At 32.0% G+C, this 19,021-nt stretch overlaps 1 protein-coding gene across 7 annotated transcripts in view; it reads right to left on the reverse strand.

Annotated features, from left to right (window-relative positions):
* Positions 1-19,021, reverse strand: part of LOC128241477 (uncharacterized) — a 135,851-nt gene that overhangs the window by 7,535 nt on the left and 109,295 nt on the right. For 4 of the 7 annotated variants that reach the window (XM_052958429.1, XM_052958428.1, XM_052958426.1 and 1 more), the window contains exons 3-8: positions 18,682-18,744; positions 17,510-17,572; positions 15,937-15,999; positions 12,705-12,756; positions 12,227-12,327; positions 3,183-3,379 (exon numbers count right to left, since the gene is read on the reverse strand). In XM_052958429.1, coding sequence (XP_052814389.1) covers positions 3,183-3,379; positions 12,227-12,327; positions 12,705-12,756; positions 15,937-15,999; positions 17,510-17,572; positions 18,682-18,744 — 539 coding nt within the window. The remainder of the gene's footprint in view (positions 1-3,182; positions 3,380-12,226; positions 12,328-12,704; positions 12,757-15,936; positions 16,000-17,509; positions 17,573-18,681; positions 18,745-19,021) is intronic. The other 3 variants (XM_052958423.1, XM_052958425.1, XM_052958424.1) reach the window with 1 other exon arrangement.

Raw genomic sequence — 19,021 nt, forward strand, 5'->3', positions numbered from 1 at the left:
ATAAATGTAAAAAATATTTCAATATCCTATACAATGACGACGATGATGATGCTGATGATGATGATGTTGTTGTTGTTGTTGTTGTTGTTGTTGTTGTTGTTGGTGGTGGTGGTGGTGGTGGTGGTGGTGGTGATGATGATGATGATGATGATAATGATGATGGTGGTGGTGATAATGGTGGTGGTGATGATGATGATGATGATGTTGTTGGTTGTGGTTGTGGTGGTGGTGGTGGTGGTGATGATGATGTTGTTGTTGTTGTTGGTGGTGGTGGTGGTGTGGTGGTGGTGGTGGTGGTGGTGGTGGTGGTGATGATGATGATGATGATGATGATGATGATGATGATGATGATGATGATGATGATGATGATGATGATGAATGATTTCCTTTCAGGTGTACGATGGCCATGGTCTATCACCAGGACATATCACAATGAAACGTTGGCAGGAGTTAGATAAGGTCTAGCGTACCACCGTTCCGGGTGCGATTGACTATCTGTAGTGTTAAAAAACAGATTAGTTAAATCGGCAAAAACAATCGCGGCTTTATCATCTTATTTTTCTGAGTTAATTATTAATCCAGGTTGTTAAACTGCTTCGCATAAACAGAATATAGTAGTGTTTTGAAATGAATATGTGAATTTTTGTCAAAATTCTGCAAATCGCTGTACAATTAACGAGCGCATTGGTATTGTTTAGTAAATATTTTTATTATTAGTATCTTCATTTATTTATTATTAATATCATTCGTCAGTATATAGACGTTTAACGTGATTGAATATGCTAGTTAGTTAATTATATATATAATAACGTCGACGTTCAACACTTATAATGACGTTGAAAACAATAAGGGTACGTTTAAAATTGAACAAAATGAATGTTAAAAATGCGAGTTATTCTAATATTTTAAATTTATCTTTATTTTGTGTGCAAATATCAAAATCAAAATAAATTATGTTTGTTTCAGTGCATATATATAGCAATCTACATGTTTTTTCGATGAAATTTAAATATTTTATGTCGTGTTTTACGATGAAATTAAAGAAATTACGGTGCCTTATATGATAGCTGGTGTTTGCATTAAACTTCATCGGAAAGGTATTTTATTTCGCATAAATGATTAAAGGAAGCTTTGCACTTTATGCTGACCAATATTCAGTACAATATTTCATTTTTGACGTCGAAATATTGTTGAGCAACGTATCCCACCATTGCACTCAATCTTATTATTTAGCATGAAAACAAACACAATTTTAAAGTTTCATATTATGATATTATAATTGAAAGTGATTTTTTTTATCAACAGGTCTTATTTTTTTTTTTTTTTTAAAAACCTCTTTCAATGTTTGAATACATTCTGTATTATCAGATCCTGTACATGATCCTAGAAAGTAACCCTGTGATTTTGTTTTTAAAATTTTGAATAATTTAATTAATTCCTATAGGGCTGTTCAATGCAATGAGAACTAGAATATAAAAGAAACGAAAGAACAAAAAGAATATTTAAATAAACTTAAATAATGATTCACAGTAACCGCAAATGCACTACTTCTTATAGATCATGAAAAATTATGAAGTCATTAGGTGTGAGATATAATACTTTTCAGTATCTGTGTCTTTCAGGACATATTTTACTCTATGTATCTTACTGTTTTGCTGTCACCAGTTCTTTAAATATACTGAAACCTGTGCGATTAAACCAACGACTACGAAATGGAGGACTGAAATATTCTCCAATCAGGCGAAACACCTGACTGTCTTTAAATGACGAACCAGCGTTAACGTACAATTTGACCAATTTAAAGACCTCCCGCGGAGAACGCAAAAATACGCCATTAACGCAGAAGATACATTAATTATTTCACTATATCGCATTGTATCTTACTAGAAATATCACTGAGAAGCAACTGCTATTAAGGTAACACTATTTGTATAACTGTTTATGATTTCCAATTTCAATTCAAACTAATGTCTACATATTTATGATTTGACTGCAAACACTCTAGAATCTATGGCGTCAATCGTATGTCGACATCACTGCCGAGCTTTACGTGTGCCTTTGGATATATATGATGTAAATGTAAGTTCACTGACTGAAACACTATATCAAATACAAAAAAGAAAAGTTGATGGAATGGGTATGCTTTTCTCACTGATTCGTATCTCGTTAATACGTATAAACGGGTTGAAAACACGTCAAGATTAGTAGTGCAGGAAAGACAGTTATTGATTAGACTAAGGTTACACACTGAATGTTAAGTTACGAATATGGACCTAATTTTATACGAGGAAAACATAAATACTCAGTCGTATGGGCGGCGACGTTGTGTTCCGTGAATCGTTTATATGGTTGTTATTATACTATAAACACCAAAACATGTTGATTAAACGTTAATGTTCTAGATCATTTGCGCATTCTTTTGTATGAGTTAATATATAAAAAGTCCATTTATAACGTTAGTTTGTTATCATCCGCAAATTTACCTACACACACTTTTCATGCTTAATAGTTAATAGTTGATAAGTAGTCATTCAGTACTACATTTATTAAAAGAAGTAGTATCAATAAGTGTTAAACACATCTTAACTATGCCTGTTATGAGCAATATGATATCAATACTTTTGATCGCCGTATTTTAATAGAACTACATTGCCTACTTCACCACGCTTCTTCGGTGAAATAACGATTGACGATGAATGGGGTATTTTAATTAAACAGTCAAATAGTTTTGAAACAAAAAAGTTCAAGAATTAGGATTGCCAATTCCGTAATAAGCGATCAGTTTTTATTATTTCTAAGAAATTATGTATTCATCATTATAATCAATTATTATTTGTCATAATTTAAAGGTTCAAAAATGCCGTTTTCATTTTGGTCAAAGGGACGTTAATACATTTGCAAGTAGTTCTTAAAGTTTTTATCTATTTTTAACTCGACCTAGACCTATGAAAGCGGTATATGCTTTCAAAAATGGCGTACCCTTACTACCACTTATAATATGCTTTATACATGTGATTCATATGATTACTGTACATTAAAAAGAAATACCTGCATAAAACGTCCATACATGATCCTAACAAAACGGCATTCAGAACACATTTCTTAACTTCACAACAAAAAACTCTAATCCTCTCCTGAACATTCTAAGCTGATTCTTATTATACCTATAAGATTATTATTACCTGCACAAGTGCACTGATCCATCATATAATGAGACGCCATCCAGGACAACTTTGCCTTCCTTCCCCAAGATGAACATCACCCCTCTTCTAAACGCCGCCTTTAACATCCTACATAGCAGCTCGTCCTCAGAGTTGGGAAACAAATGTCCTGTGAACGTGCCGCCTTTATACGGTTTTCCCGGAAACGGATGGTGCGTCTGCAAGTAGGGAAGACGAACGTTGTATAAGACGTGATTTAATGTACATATACAAAATAAACATGATTGCAACCTAATATTTTGAAATGAGCATGATGTAATCGCGGAATCCAAATTGGTACCTTTATATAAGAACGGAATGTCATGTAAACTTTATATAAACTGTGATATAAACATCGTAAATATTATGCTTGTGCTGCTCAGAAATATAGCGAATACTTTTGTTGTGAATTTAGTCAAATATCTACTGCAACAAAGGATTATACATAGATGAGTTTAATAATTCCTATTTTCCCTTGTTTATACTGATAAGGTTATGTTTCAATAATTTTTCCAAACAAAAATTGATATTCATACCGTGTAAGGTTTAAGGAATGTATACGTACATGCATTATCTAGTATTATGACGAAAGTTTTCTATGTATATGCAAGTAAAACATGACAGTTTAAATCTTCATAATCAGTATAATGTGGTTTATAAACATATTATGAGAAAAGTAATAGCTATCTAAATGACATTTAATTAATTAATGTTATTGCGACAATATATCAATATTGGTTAATTTTAATGGGTGCGAAAGTGAACAGGGTATATTTCCATATTATTTTTATATTTTGTATGTTTGTCTAACTTAAGTTTTTATGTGTTTTTGATATAATTTAAATAACTACGTTTAAGTTGTTTTTTTTTATAAAAATATATTTTATAATTTTAACGAAGGCAATATCTGTTTTATATTCAATAAACAGCTACTAACGACAATTATTTGCAACTAAAACACATTATCACGCATGGAACAAAGATTCCTTTCTTCTACGCATATAGTATAATGTTCAATTTAATTGGAATCATGTCATTCATTTAGTTTGAGCATTGAAGTACATGCAAACCTAGCATTCACTCATTGTATCGAGTGACATTAGAATTGGTTAATTATATTCTTTGTAGAATACATTAACAACTACTACAACTATTATCAACTATTTCAATGCGGATTTCAACATAATACGTGGCATTTATGTGCATGGTGAAATTTCCCGTGGCCAAAATAGTCGCATTGCATGTCAAGTTATCAAGGTATAGTTTACCCCAAGAGCTTTAAATACATAGCAATATCATATTGGCATGCATGATGTCATCAACAAATATGACGTACGGTGCAAAATAGTATACTTGTGACATAAACTATTTTGGTGTCTGGTGTCTTCTAGTGTCATCTTAGTGTTACCGACCACATTTTGCTACATATCTTGATTTATGATAATTTAATCAAAATAAGTTTATTGTTACACATCTATTCCCTTTTTGCTTTCAATATAATCATATAATCCATTTATTATTATTGCTAATGTAATTTTCTGTATGCCACAACAATACACTTGACATACATAGATATTCGTTTGAGGATCATAATGATTGTTTTAATTTATAATTTCCCATTTCTTGTAAACACATATTTTCGGAAGGCTCAGACTCCATACTCGACATAAAGCTCTTTAACATTAGCCATTTAAAAATATATACGATGTATAATTTTTGCCTGTCATCACATTAAGATAAAGACTATACCTATCTTAGCCTTTGATTTAAAAAAAACCTTTTCTGTATGTTTAGCCATTGAAATACGTACTTTTGCGTTCAGTGTATTGTATAATGTATTTATTCATGTTTGAATGCACATAATGTTTTAAATGGAAACAAACAAACCTTTAATAACGATATTGCAAACACGTTATATGATTGTCTACGTTTAAGTTAAATGAATTAGAAGACAATTAGTTTATCATGTTTATAAAGGAATAACCTCCAGATGGCGCTTTATAAGCACGAGTGTTTCATACACACGAGTATTTCGTGCGCATATGGATGTAAAAGCAATCCGCATTAGGGAACAGATACGTTCAAATCGATACAATTGATTGTTAAATTTGAAGTCGTACCGGGCAGTATGCAAAAGTCCGTGTTTATTGCCGTGACCGGACAAGGCATGATTCTAATCCACTTACAGAGGGTAAGTCGTATTAAAAATATGTTTGTTGTATTTATTTGAAACGACGCGTAACATGAAGATTCAGATTCAGATTATGCAGTGGAAATATGGGACATGTAGAAATTATGAGTTAATTCAGTTTAATTGTGTTAGAGGAATTTTTCTCCATTTTAAAATCAGTGCTTCTAGCTTTACTAAGAAAGTGGATGTTTAGTTTATAAGATGCTATTAAAGAATATTTAGGTTAGATTATTTTTGAGGGGGGGGGGGGGCGAGAAACACGTAGGAGAACAATGCAACACAATGAGATCGGGATTACACGGATCCCGCGGTTCTACCACGTGGCTGTTCCCCCGCCTATTGTGATTTTCTGGTGTAATATTGCCTGTCAGCGTCAGCCGTAGATTTTGCCATATAGTCAATACATAAAGATAAGTATTATAAATAAAATTTAATCTTTTCTGAATTGAACGAGAACGATTTGAAGCAATGCCGATTTCTTCTGGATTTTTCGGTTTAGAAGATTTTCAATTCAGAATGTTGGCATTAAAGCTGCACTCTTACAGATATACCATATTTACAACTTTTTTTTGTCATGGAAAGAGCAAATTCTTATATAACTGGTTTCCATCGATTTTCGCAAAACTTGGCTCGTTCTAAGACAAAAAATAAAAAAAGTTGAAAGTTGTCAAAACGTTCAATCTGTGAGAGTGCAGATTTAAACTAAAAACAAATTTCAAAAAATACTTCTTTAATTTTATTATAAGTTGAGTTGTTAACAAACTGAGATTATAAGTAAGAATGTTTTATGTAAGTTTCATGGATTTGTTCTGTGTTCGCTAATAAATACAAATATTGTTTCTTCACTTGTTTTTGTAATTGACTAAGTGCATCTGCCTTGGCTGCCATTATATAATTGCTAGACAGATGAGTTGCTAATCTTGGCTGACACGCTATTATAATATGTTTTCCTTAGACAAAAATGGGATGTGTGGATTGTGTTTAGTTCTGAAACAGTTTGAATGCATCTAATCATTTCTTAGGATATGTTAATTCATTGGCCGTAAATGTAATTGATCGGTTTGTTTTGACAACAGTGATCTTTTTAACACACCTTGCGAAATAATTCTTGAGTATTTGGTTTAGAAGATTTAAAAATTCAGAATGTTGGAATTAAAATTAGTATTTTAAAGAATAATAATTTAATAATATCATATAAGTCGAGTTGCTAATAAACTGTGAGATAAGTAAAACTGTTGTGTGTAAGATTCAGTGATTTGCCCTGTATTTGCTTATAAATACAGATATTGTACTTTTTATAATTGAACATTTGGCTCGGCTGCCATTATAATTGCTAGACAGATGGGTTGCCTGTCTAGGATGACTTGCCATTATTAAATGTGTTCCTTAGAAAAAAATGGGTATTGTGGATTGTATTTAGTTCTGTAAAAATTTAAATGTCATATGTTATTGTAACAATGTGGTTTGAAAGATTGTTGTACACATTTATGATACGCTTAATGTTACTGCACTATAGAATGTTTGCATTATTAAGGAAGATAATCTGAAGATCATATGAGCGGCATCGCTGATTCACGGCGGAAACGCCAGAGATGAATAAGTAATACTTAGATGATATAAAGTCAATTTTCAATGATTAAGAAGAAGCGGGGTGTGTTTCAACCTCATTGGTTGACTTATTGTCAATGATGCAGAGAGTGTGTATTGAATGAGTGACAGAAGATGGACTTTTAAACACGCGCGAAAGTTAAAATTCTTAATAGTTAAGCGTAACACTTAATGATTGCTTATCAACAGTTTTCTTTGATGAAAATCAAGGCTATATTCTAACCATTGTATACGCTGGCTTACACCAGTTAGTCAGTTACAGTACTAGTACATATTCAAATAGTGTTATAAAATTATAAAACTCGGCTTTGATGATTGATGGCGGACTCGCCATAGATAAAACACATCGTACAATGAACACTGTGCAATCACAAGTGCTAGTTTATATTTTAATATTGTTATGAATTGAAGTTTTAACAGGCTGATCCATAGCGGAATCGCCAATGATGAATCGTTAAAGTTTACGCTTACGTCTCCAGTACTAGTTCAAATGTAAAATTGTTGTTTTATTGACTCATACGAATGTAAAAATATTCTAAATCATTAGCCATGAGTGTTAACCGAATGGATTTATGTGAATATGTTATAAATGATGTTCTTTGTAGAGACATTTTTGTGTATATGTTTATTATTGCAGACTCACAGTGACCAGACAACAGACCGAAGGATTGGCGGTAGAAGTGGATCTTCTCCCGGACCTACTACAGAAGTGGGTGGTCATCAATACTGAAGTAGTTCTTTCAGTTGGATCTAAATTGCAGTTTAGGAAGAAGGGATATCGTGCCTGCTAAAGTTTTTACTTTTACAATATATATTTATTTCCGTTGATTAGAAGTGCTAAAAGGGCAAGTGTTTAGTGACTTTGCTGGTTTTCTCTGCCCTGGCTTTAGTACAGAAGTTTTGAATGTTATGTAATTGATACAAAGTTATAAAACAAAAACAATGTTTACACACCTTTCGATTATTATCATAGCTAAAACTTCCAGGTTGTGTCAAGTTTTATTAACGATTCTTTGATCTAAAATGAAGGATGAGTGTATCCAAATTCATATTGTCTATATATGATTTTATATAAGTGTTTGCCTTACATTATCCGCCAATCAGGGGGCTTGATTTTTAAAATGTTCGTTTGTTAAATGTGAAAAATCGCTACTTATTCCTGAAGACGACTTTCATGATAAAGTAAATTGCTTTAACTGCGCATGCGCATATAGCCACTCCTACTGTTTGTATATGCAAAGGTGGATTTTCAGTGCCAACGCTGATTCAAATGACGTCACACGCGCACTGCTTAATTTTAAAGCTGATGCAATTTGGGATGGGCTAACACTAAGTCGATTAGAATTAATTAAGTAATCCGCTTCCATAGGTTACTTATTCGCGAAGAAATTACTTAATATATCTAATGTTGCGTCTAATTTTATTTTTTAAATAATCGACATATGCTTTCAAATAAAACGACACATTTCGACGTGACGTTTTAACAACAAACATTTCTTTTTTTCAGCTTAACAACTACAAAACATTACGGTACACAGAGCAGTTTGGTAATGTATATAGGATATTTCGTGATTTCAGTGTTAGTTCGTATTTTATTTTACAAAGCATATGTTCACGTGTATAATAAAATACACTTACACTGAACAGATTATATGTTTGGAATACTGTTATGCGTATTTTTGTAGTTTTATTTATATTATATTTACATTTCTAAACACCCGAGGGACGTCCCTCACGCAAACCTTTGATCGCTAATGACGTAGACTGTCATTCCTTCATAAACATTTATTAAACCACTTTTTCATGTATGTACAATCCTATTTATAACTGTTCATGCACGAATAAAAAAGTCCATGGACCAGTGGTCACCATTTACTTATTTTTTTTAAAAGGTTTAAAGAGGAATCCAATTATGAGTGGTTTAACATTAGATTAAAAGCCGTTCTACCAGTTCTATAGTTTGTTTCATGATTGAACATGGGTCCATGATACGTGAATATAAAATCGCAGTCATTTTCAGAGATTCTTCTTCTTCGTTTGTAGACTGGTCGTTTTCAAGATGGGGTGAAAACCACCCTTCATTGTTAACATGACGTCTGGATGCTATTTAAAAGCATTAGTTAAATATTGGTATTTTCCCCTGAAGTTCGTATTACAAAGTCAGACAGTTTGAAAACATAGTAAAAATGTACTAAAGCATTGAATTTTCGTCCAAAGTTTTGTACGTAAACAAATATTCATGGAACGATTAGGAGAATGGAATTGCCGTTTTGCTAATAAAAGGTGAGTTTATTTCCAAAACAAATCTTTTTTCAAACGCATGCGATATTTTTATAATCACTGCATTATTTTGCATATTTGAATAGAAAAACAGAAAAACAGAAATATACATTTTGGTCATTTTTTTTTCAAATGCAAGTAACTACAACTGATTTTAAAAGCAGTTTTAATAGTTGTTTTTCCACCCAATGTAATTATAATTTATATATTTGTAATTCTTACTGCATATGGTAAAGTACAATTAACGCTGTTGAAATACAAATGCATACCATTCTCTTAACTTAAACATGCTTTATATTTGTTATCTAGTGATATATAGGCAACTCTATTTTAGAAAAGAAAGGAAAGTACTCTGTAATAAGACATGTGTTTCGTGTACATATACTTGTAAATCTATCGTACATACAATACAACCATGAATGCATATATACGCGATGTGTTTTTATAACTTTAACTGTAAATATAAGAAACTAAAGCAGTCGCATTTTACTGAAACTATTCGTTTTGTTATTCATCTCTCTATTTCTCAGGTTTAGGAGTTCAAGTTTGAGTGGTTTTAATGTACATACTAGTATTACTGTTATTAATTTGAACTCTTATATTATTTAATTTCCATATTTCATATAAGCTTTTCTGTTACGTCGTTTCCGAAACATTCCTTTTTATAGGGCAGGCCAGATTTATAATTATAGATTAGACTACATGGCAATAACGGTCGCCAAGGAAATGTCCTAATACCTATGCAATAAAGACAGTAAGGAAGACACTGTATTTTTATATTTAACATGCATGTTTATTAAAATATTTTTTTTTTACGTTTGCAAGTATTTTACTAAAAGATTTACTGTTTTGTAAAGACAGTTCGATCAACATGTGCTTTAAAATGTACTTTAATAGGAACAGGGCTGTTTAAGGGCCCTATGTGGTTAAGTTTAATAGAACATGTCATTTACAATAAAGCATTTCCAATTAGTAAACGGGGTTATTGGCTAAGAATTTTCTTCCATACGATACAATGCATATAAAATGTACTTGATATATACAGCTATTTGTAATTTATATATTCATGTAGCAATCCTTTATGCCGAGTTTATATACGTATCACATGCCATACCTTGTTGCTCGTACCTTATAACCAGCATGTTTGTTGTGTTTTAAAGCTATATGATTTAACATTGCTTTTATTTCTGATGGTCAAAATAATAATTACCCAACAACACACATACACGTTTTATTAAATATACAATAGGACTGCTTTTGCAAAAGTGTCAGTATTTTAGCCATTCATACGTTTATATCTCATTTTTTATATGGTAAAGATATGTTGAATACAATAAACTATTTTTTATCTGTAAAGTGATTTTTTTTTATTTTGTTAACAAAGGTTTGAAGACTTTTGGTACTTAATATGCTAAAACAGGAAATGACGCCATGCACATATACAAATGTTTGTTGTCAGCAAATTTCAATTGAGATTCTGACTGGATATCGCTCAGTATGCATTATACTTATAAACGGAGTAAAATGATCGGATGAATCTTATGTTAAATGTACATTTTTAAACATAACCAATCCGTGTATGTATAAATTCAAACAACTTATCGAAAGTACTCATATTACTTATCTCATAAAATTGAGTACATATTACATTAAGCTTTTTAATTAAGATCTAGTTAACGAAGATAAAATCACTTAGTTTGTTGTTAAATTATGTTTCGTAACATTTACATTTATGTATTGGAAAAGCCATTCATTGTTGTGTAAGTATTGAATGGTCGATACTTGTGTCTTTGAAATGTGTATATTCAATATGTTAAAAGTTCATTTGCACTATGTTGACACTGTATATATGAGTACGTGTATTGACACCTCCGTCTATGATGTGAACATTCACATTTCAAAGTTCACGTTGTCTCTAAACATGTCCTTCCTAATCTGTGTAATGTATTGCAAAAATATCAAATTTTAAAAGCTCGTATCTTAAAATGCTTCACTTGCTTTATTATTAGTATATGTTTATTTGTGTATTTCGTTTTTCTCACGGGCCATGTGGCTTATTGAACCCGTCTTCAAAGATAAACTATCTAAGTATTCCGGGTACAATATTTCAGTATTGCATGTAGCTAGAGCTTGATAAATGTGTTTTAAATATGGTAGTAAGCTCGTCAATTCCTCAACTTGTTGAATGAAATATACATTATATGATGTTACGTGACATAATCTTAAATTCAAATCATTATCTCCGTACAAGGTGATTGTCTTTTAAGATTTAAACTGTTCTGCAAAATTAAATATATTGAAGAAAAATGGAAATACTATGTACATCGGTCTGTGTATAGATGTATTGATATTACTTACTGAAGTGTTAAAACAAATCATTTTACATGAAAAAGTTTAACATTCACAAATCGTGAATGGAAATTTAAGTAGATTATTTGAAGAAGATGTCTTGAGCTATTATACTTAAACAAAAGGTTAATACCGTCCGAGATGAGAAATTAAGATAAATAAAAGGGTAGGTTAAAATGTTTTTTAGAACAAAAGCTAGTATGGATTGATACAAAATATGACATGGCCCTGATATGTACAAGCTTGTAACTTTAACTTGTAAAACTAAGCTTAGACTATGCCTCTTATTATTTAACTCCTGTCGTGTTAGTTGATTTGTTCCCACTGCCCGTCATTTTGCCTTGGAGCTAGCCTTCGCCCGATCTTGTTTTTCTATCAAAATAACGCTTTTCTTACTTTAGGATGACTAATAAAATATATAAATAAAATCATTGTTTTTGTGTAGAGAATTAGTCTGATTATGGCAGTATTTCAATATAACGTAGGTATTGTTTATTTGTACAAGATTATATATTTTAGCAGTATTAAACTGTTTTTGCAAATACTTGTTAGCTTCAAACACGTGATTATAAGTAATAAAAAAACACAAAATGATTACCGTCTGAATGCCATCCGGGAATGTAAAAACCAATTCAATTATACCACTACCGTAGTCATCAGTGGTATTCTTGACATCAACTGTTCCAGTTGGTTGAGTCCCTAAAAAACAAAATGACATAAAAAATGTTAGCTCAATAATGGATTTAAGCACATCTTGCTAGTACGGAAATGTTTTGTTAGTAGCAACACAATTCTTTCAACAATTCGTGTCGAGCGGGTAGATGCACCATAAATATTCTTGCTTAAAACATTAATTTTATAAATGACATAAAAACAACTGAATACAACAGTTACAACAGTTAACAACAGTTAATATTATCTAAATACTCGCAACAATTTACACCAATCCATGCAATGAATAATACATAACATTTTTTATTATTATTTTGCACTTACTATGAATATTTTAAAATGAATTGTCAAATCATTAATGTTTTGTTACCTGCACAATACGAAGTTAATACAAGATAACTTACACTTGATTTTGTCTTGCAGGGGTGAAAGCTGTGCCTTGACATCTGCTCGTTCCTTAAAGCAGACACAACATGAATTACTTAAACTGTCCATTTATGGTATATGCTACGCATTTTAATCAATATATAATATAAAAGGTATACTAAATGAATTTGAGTATATATTTTATTAATAGAGCAACAGTTATACAAGACCAGTGCACTTAACTTAACACCACGCCTATGTTTCTGCCTTGGATTCGAAATGCAAACCTCCCTAAAATAACACACACACAAGTGCACCTATTATATACACAATCCAACGCGATTTATCAAACATGTTCACCCTTAACATTCCTACAATTACAAAAATACCACAAGAAACACTGTGTTTAATATCACACGTTGTCCCCGCACTTGGTTGGAACCAAAGATATTCGTATAATTACAGTATAAACGTATCTGATTATTTCATCTCACGCCTGTGTTCTCACTCTGAGTTTCTACGATTACACAAACTAATGCGTTTCATCTCACACCTATGTTCTCAGTTTCAACTCCAAACGTCCCTATAATTTCACAAACTTTATTATCACGACCATTGTCCCGCTGGTGGATTCGAACCCCAACCTCCATTAATTACACAAAAACCAATGCATTTTATCACACCCTTTTCCACGCACATTACTGGCACCCAATAAATTTCTATAAATATAAGACAAAATAACAGAAGATAATGACAACAATCTATCGAGCTAGTTTACCATCTGTGGGATATAAATGATTTATAAGAATTCACAATTGGAAGTTAATCTATTTTTTTTAAAAATTGAAAATATACACTGTTCATTTTTATTTCATTTTAGGAACTAGTTTAGCAACTTCCGTCATTAACAAATGAAGAAACAATCGCCATACATAATGTAAAAAGTATTGTGTTAAGTTATTACAAACTAAATAATATAAATATATCTGGTCTTATGGTATATAAGAAAATTCCGAGCCCATACAATACACTTAACGGGCACATTTCCGTATTTCTAGGTGAATCGTTCTTTATTGCATTGTTCAAATAATGAAAAATAAGCAGAAAAAAACTAATTATCTTATGCTGAATAATCTTGATAGAGACATTGTGTGTAATTGGCATCTGAATACATCTCCATTTAATGCTGTTAGTAAACAAAAGTTGCTGTACTTAATATCACAGTATTAGGCTACTTCCCATGAACATTGAATTACTTTACAGTACAGTAATGTTTATATAAATGAGGTTCATATTTTAAGAAAACGTATTGTAAAATGTATTGCTGTGGACTAAAACAAACACCTAAGGAATAGAATACACACTGGACAGATCTCTGTTACTTCCAGCTAAAACGACTTCTCAACAGTTGTCCATACGATCCGCTTACAAGCACGCCTTAGTTATCGATTAAAGTATACATAATAGGGGCTTTAACCCCAACCTCAACACAGTTGAACCAAAAAACTAGTACACCTAGGTTCCCGATCGGGGGTGGAGCACCAAACCTTCAAACAATAACCCAAAATCAGTGTGTCGACTCTCCCAATTATGTACAACTGCTCTGGGAATATCCCACTCAAACTCCCTATGTCACACAAAATTCAGTGAGTTGACCATCTCGCCCATCCATTCATTTGGTTTTATTGTTTGAAATCTTCATTTGATATCATGCAATGGTAATAGCATCACACAAAAACAGCTAAATTCCTTAACACAAGGACGATACCTACTTTAAAAGTTCACTCATGCCTTCTGCTTGTCGCAATAGCTCCAATACTACTTCTGAATAATCAAAGATCACTTGATTCTTGAATTTAATGACAACGAGTGTCAGATCTTATATGTCTTGTATACTCGTGTTTTCCATAATTGCAGCGATGGATGTTACACAAAACAAGATAGGATCCCACAGAAAGCCCAGGCTTTATCTTGATTTTCACATATCTAAAGCATAAAACTGCGTTTGTGCATTGATTTAGTTTAAAAACAACCATCTCTCTGGATCCGTAACAGTCTTCTTCTGATTTGAAATAGCAAGAGAGCTAGATATCATGCCATTCTGTCAAGCTAATTAGAAAAGCTTTATATATATGCCTTTCGAAGTATGTTATAGTACAAAGCGTGCAGACATGGTATTCTGCCTTATATATCTTTTCACAATGAAATCTTAATATGTATTGGTAAACATACATATTGTATATGTGCTTAACGGATCACCATGTGTTTTACAAGTTTCACAATGGGTTGCACTTTATCGCGCATAATTTGAACATAACATATACAGCTTTTTCAAAATATGACGAAAAAACAATTCAATTTCTTGATAAATGACAATGTCGATAAACATACTATTTAGCAATAGTTCCAATTGCTCCATAATTCGGATGTCGTTTATACCGTACTAAATCCATAATTATGAGAAAAAATCTAAGTAAAAATGTTTATCAAAGGTCATCTCACCTTTTCCGAATTATGATGGTCTTCTTAAACGTATTTTAGCTAATGGCAAGTAACTAATATTAATGAAATACGAAACATCATTTGCGTTTACGCGATTGATTATGTCAATGATTACACATATACAAAGATTTGCTCTTGCCAGGACAAATATAAGAGTTTTCAACAAGGTCTACCTCTGTCTACATGCACGCTTTGATTCATAAAAACTCTTTGTAAATGTCTCACCATCTTTTAATTCGTCAAGGTCATGGTTTACTTTTATCAGCTCATCACATAGCTCGCTCCTTGTTTAAAAACGTGTCGGATTGTTCTATTACCTCTGACTCTTATAAGTCATGTTTATTAGCCTGTTCTGTTCGTTTTTGACTTTACATTTGAATAGCATGGATTTAATTTATTTTGCCCGTTCTCCTCATGTTTCTATAATGTCATTTTTATGCAATTACTTGTACAAAAACGTATATGGATTAGTGACCTTTTCTGATTTCTCTATGCCCGCTTTCGCTTTAAATAAATCTTATCCGAATCCCTTCCTTGTCTGAAAGCGGCAGAACGGCAGGAAAGTACGTATTAGGTTTTAGTTGGATTATAGGACCAAAAAGATATCACAACGCATTTAACAAATTTTATATACAATAACTACATATAAAGAACTTTTAAACATTTGTTTTATAGTGAGGGTTTACAAATGCTAAAGGTTCACTATTCTCGCTTTCTCTTTAAATCCTTGCGAAATTATCCGAAGCAAATGGTTGTAAGAGGTTTTACCTTTTCTGAATGATATAGTTCTTGTTTTACTCGTTTCAGCTCATCACGTAGTTCCTTCAGTGTCTGGAATAGTAACATTACATATCAGTATGCATCATGGTGACTATTTCTATTAAAAATCATTAAAGCATAATACTATGGCCAGTTTCACGACAAAAAAAGACGATAATAAATCTGACCGCCTGAAATCATCAAATTTTCATTTCTCTCTGTGTAAGTATTCTTATGTCCTGCCGATTACCGCTTGAATTCATATTTGTCAATACGGTTTTCCTGTTAATCATGTATGGCAACTTATTTCCCCGTCAATCATAATTGACAACATTTTTATTTCTGGTAATCAGAAGGGACTTAACGATGGCCTTTATAAAAAGTTTTCCGCTTTTCAAGGTTAGAGCATGATTGTGTTTTGTATGTTAGGTTGTATAATACAGGAAAAACAACGCCAAAAAATACTGCGTTAAAAGACTATGGACCAATACAGGCTATGGACCAACACAGTTTAAGCCAGAGACACAAAACGTGTTTAACACCACAGATCGACCGTATATGCATACAATAACTGTTTTAAGATGATTTTGCTGTGGGATTAAGTAGTTTATAATGATAAGGTGTCACTTTTGTTTCGACTTTATTAACAAATCGTTAAGATATTCGATTAAAAGGCCACAGTCGAATATACCACACACATAAACGTAAGATAAATGTTGATCAATTTATGAAGTGTGTAACCATTAATACTCAGTTAACATGCTGTCTTCTGAAACTTATTAAGGGACCGCCTTCAAACAAGCAAGCACAATTTTACACGGTATCATATCTCTGTTCACCTATTTTCAAATAACTTATATTGAAATCTTATCTTTTTATATTTTTCTATGTTCTGTTTCGCGTTCAGTAAATCTCGTTCGAACAGCTTCCTTGTCGGATGCGGCAAAACGGAAGGATATTATAACGTTAGCAATTTAAATTGAACAGAACAGAAAGGAAATGCAATGCGTCTATGGAATATTATATACAATAACTTAATATAGTATGCATCCTAACAGTTGTTTTATCGTAAGGGTTTACTAATATAAGAGGTGCACTACTCTGGCTTTCTTTTTTGAATAATAGAAAGGAAATCATAGTAAGGTATACATAAAATAGAAAATGATAATTTGAAGCGCATTACTAGTGACCGGTTACACATCTCCTTCGAGGAGTTAACACGTATTCGACTCGACCTGCAGTTTTGCCGGATACGTGCTTACAAATCGAGCTCGACGTGAAACAGGTCACTAGAAAAGCGTCAAATAATAAATTCCCTTATGTCTGTTGTCAGATTGAATAGTTGCCGTACCTTAATATTGGAGTTTCATTCGTACTTTTCGATGAAATATGATGTTTTATCAGTAAAAAAACAACAGTGAAAATTTAAATGCAAAATAAGAAGTGAACATATTATTTTGTACATTTCCTTCTTGGCATTTGAATAGCATGGTATGAATTTAGTTTGCCCGTTTTACTCAGACTTCTTAAGTGTCATACATTTATTCACCTTCTTGTCAAATAACTTTTTAAGAAAACTTACGTTTTCAGATATATATATGTCCTGTTTCGCTTTCAGTAACTCTTGCTCGAACTGCTTTCTTGTCTGAAAGCGGCAAACGGCATAATATTATTAGTTATATATTATTATTATAAATATGGCGTTTTATCAGTAACATAAACAACAGTGAATATTTCACTACAAAGTAAGAAATCAATTTATATATTGTACCCTATCTACTTGACGTCATGATAAAATGGACAAGACAAGAATATACGTTATGTCTTGAAATTGTATTACAATTTTATAGAAATAATAAAAGTTTAATTAGGATGTATAAAGGGCTTTAATTCTTGTTTTGAAAGTCTCCCTAGAACAGCTAAAGTAATGTTTAATTTTAAACGTTTTACTCAGGCCATACTAGCGAGTTAATACTTTGGAAGAAAAGACATATTAAACACAAACATAAACTATTTATCAACATAAACTCAAAAGATGGGTAGACAATTGAAATATTAAAGCAATACAAACCTTATCGGAGCCGACATCAACTTGATGACGCCGCACATCGTTTTAACTCATACAATGCATTACATACAGAAATACAAAAACTCAACGATACAGATCTCATAGTCCATTACCTTCAAGTAAAACCTTACTGTACAAACTGTAAATATAGTTTGATGCAGTGTTGTTTGTACATTATGTATCTGCCGTTTAGTACATGGCTTGCCAAAGCATTGTGCCTTTACACGGGGCCTCTGTCAAACATTTAGCTATTTTCAGTGTAGCTTCCATTCAATTGTAGGACAATGAGGTATATTGGACAAAGGGCGAAACAATAACTAAGACCTTTTCTACAATTTAATTAAATGTATTCATATAGACATCTTTCAAAAAGGTACTATCACTAGTTTTTGATTCAGTTGAAATCATAAAGTCCATTTCAAAAGGTTAACGTAGTAATGCGATGGAATTATATTTTTGTTGATCGGCTTCAATTGCTTACGAGAAGAAACAAAACAGTGTTATTCTTACCCCAATATGTGTTTGACGATAATATTGGTGTGATACTTAACCACAACATGTTATTCTGTGGCTGTTAAAGTATTCTTGTGAAGACAAAACGGCCCCGATGATACTTGATCATAGTTGCTACGTTATATTGTATCGTATTTTAAGACAATGCTTAACACGATCAGATTTGTACAGACCTTTTCTGAGTTATCTAATTCGTCTTTGGCCTGATTCAAGAGTACAGTGAGCTCTCGCCGGGTCTGAAATCAGACATGAAAACCTTTAACATTAAAAGTTTTTTAAAGAAATTACACGTTTGAAAAATGATTTTACTATCGGTCAAATTTAGTGAAATCAGAATATTCTTATACGTATTAGTACGATGCAATATGGTATGTTTTCACGGCCAAAATAAATGATAATTTAGATTTTATGAATGAGTTCATAGAACACTACATGTTTCAATAAGAAGACAATTTCGTGATGTAACGCTCAAAAAATTCGTTGATGTTACCATGCAACAGAGATAAAATGCGA

This window comes from Mya arenaria, chromosome 7 (assembly GCF_026914265.1).
Source record: "Mya arenaria isolate MELC-2E11 chromosome 7, ASM2691426v1".
Taxonomy (NCBI): domain Eukaryota; kingdom Metazoa; phylum Mollusca; class Bivalvia; order Myida; family Myidae; genus Mya; species Mya arenaria.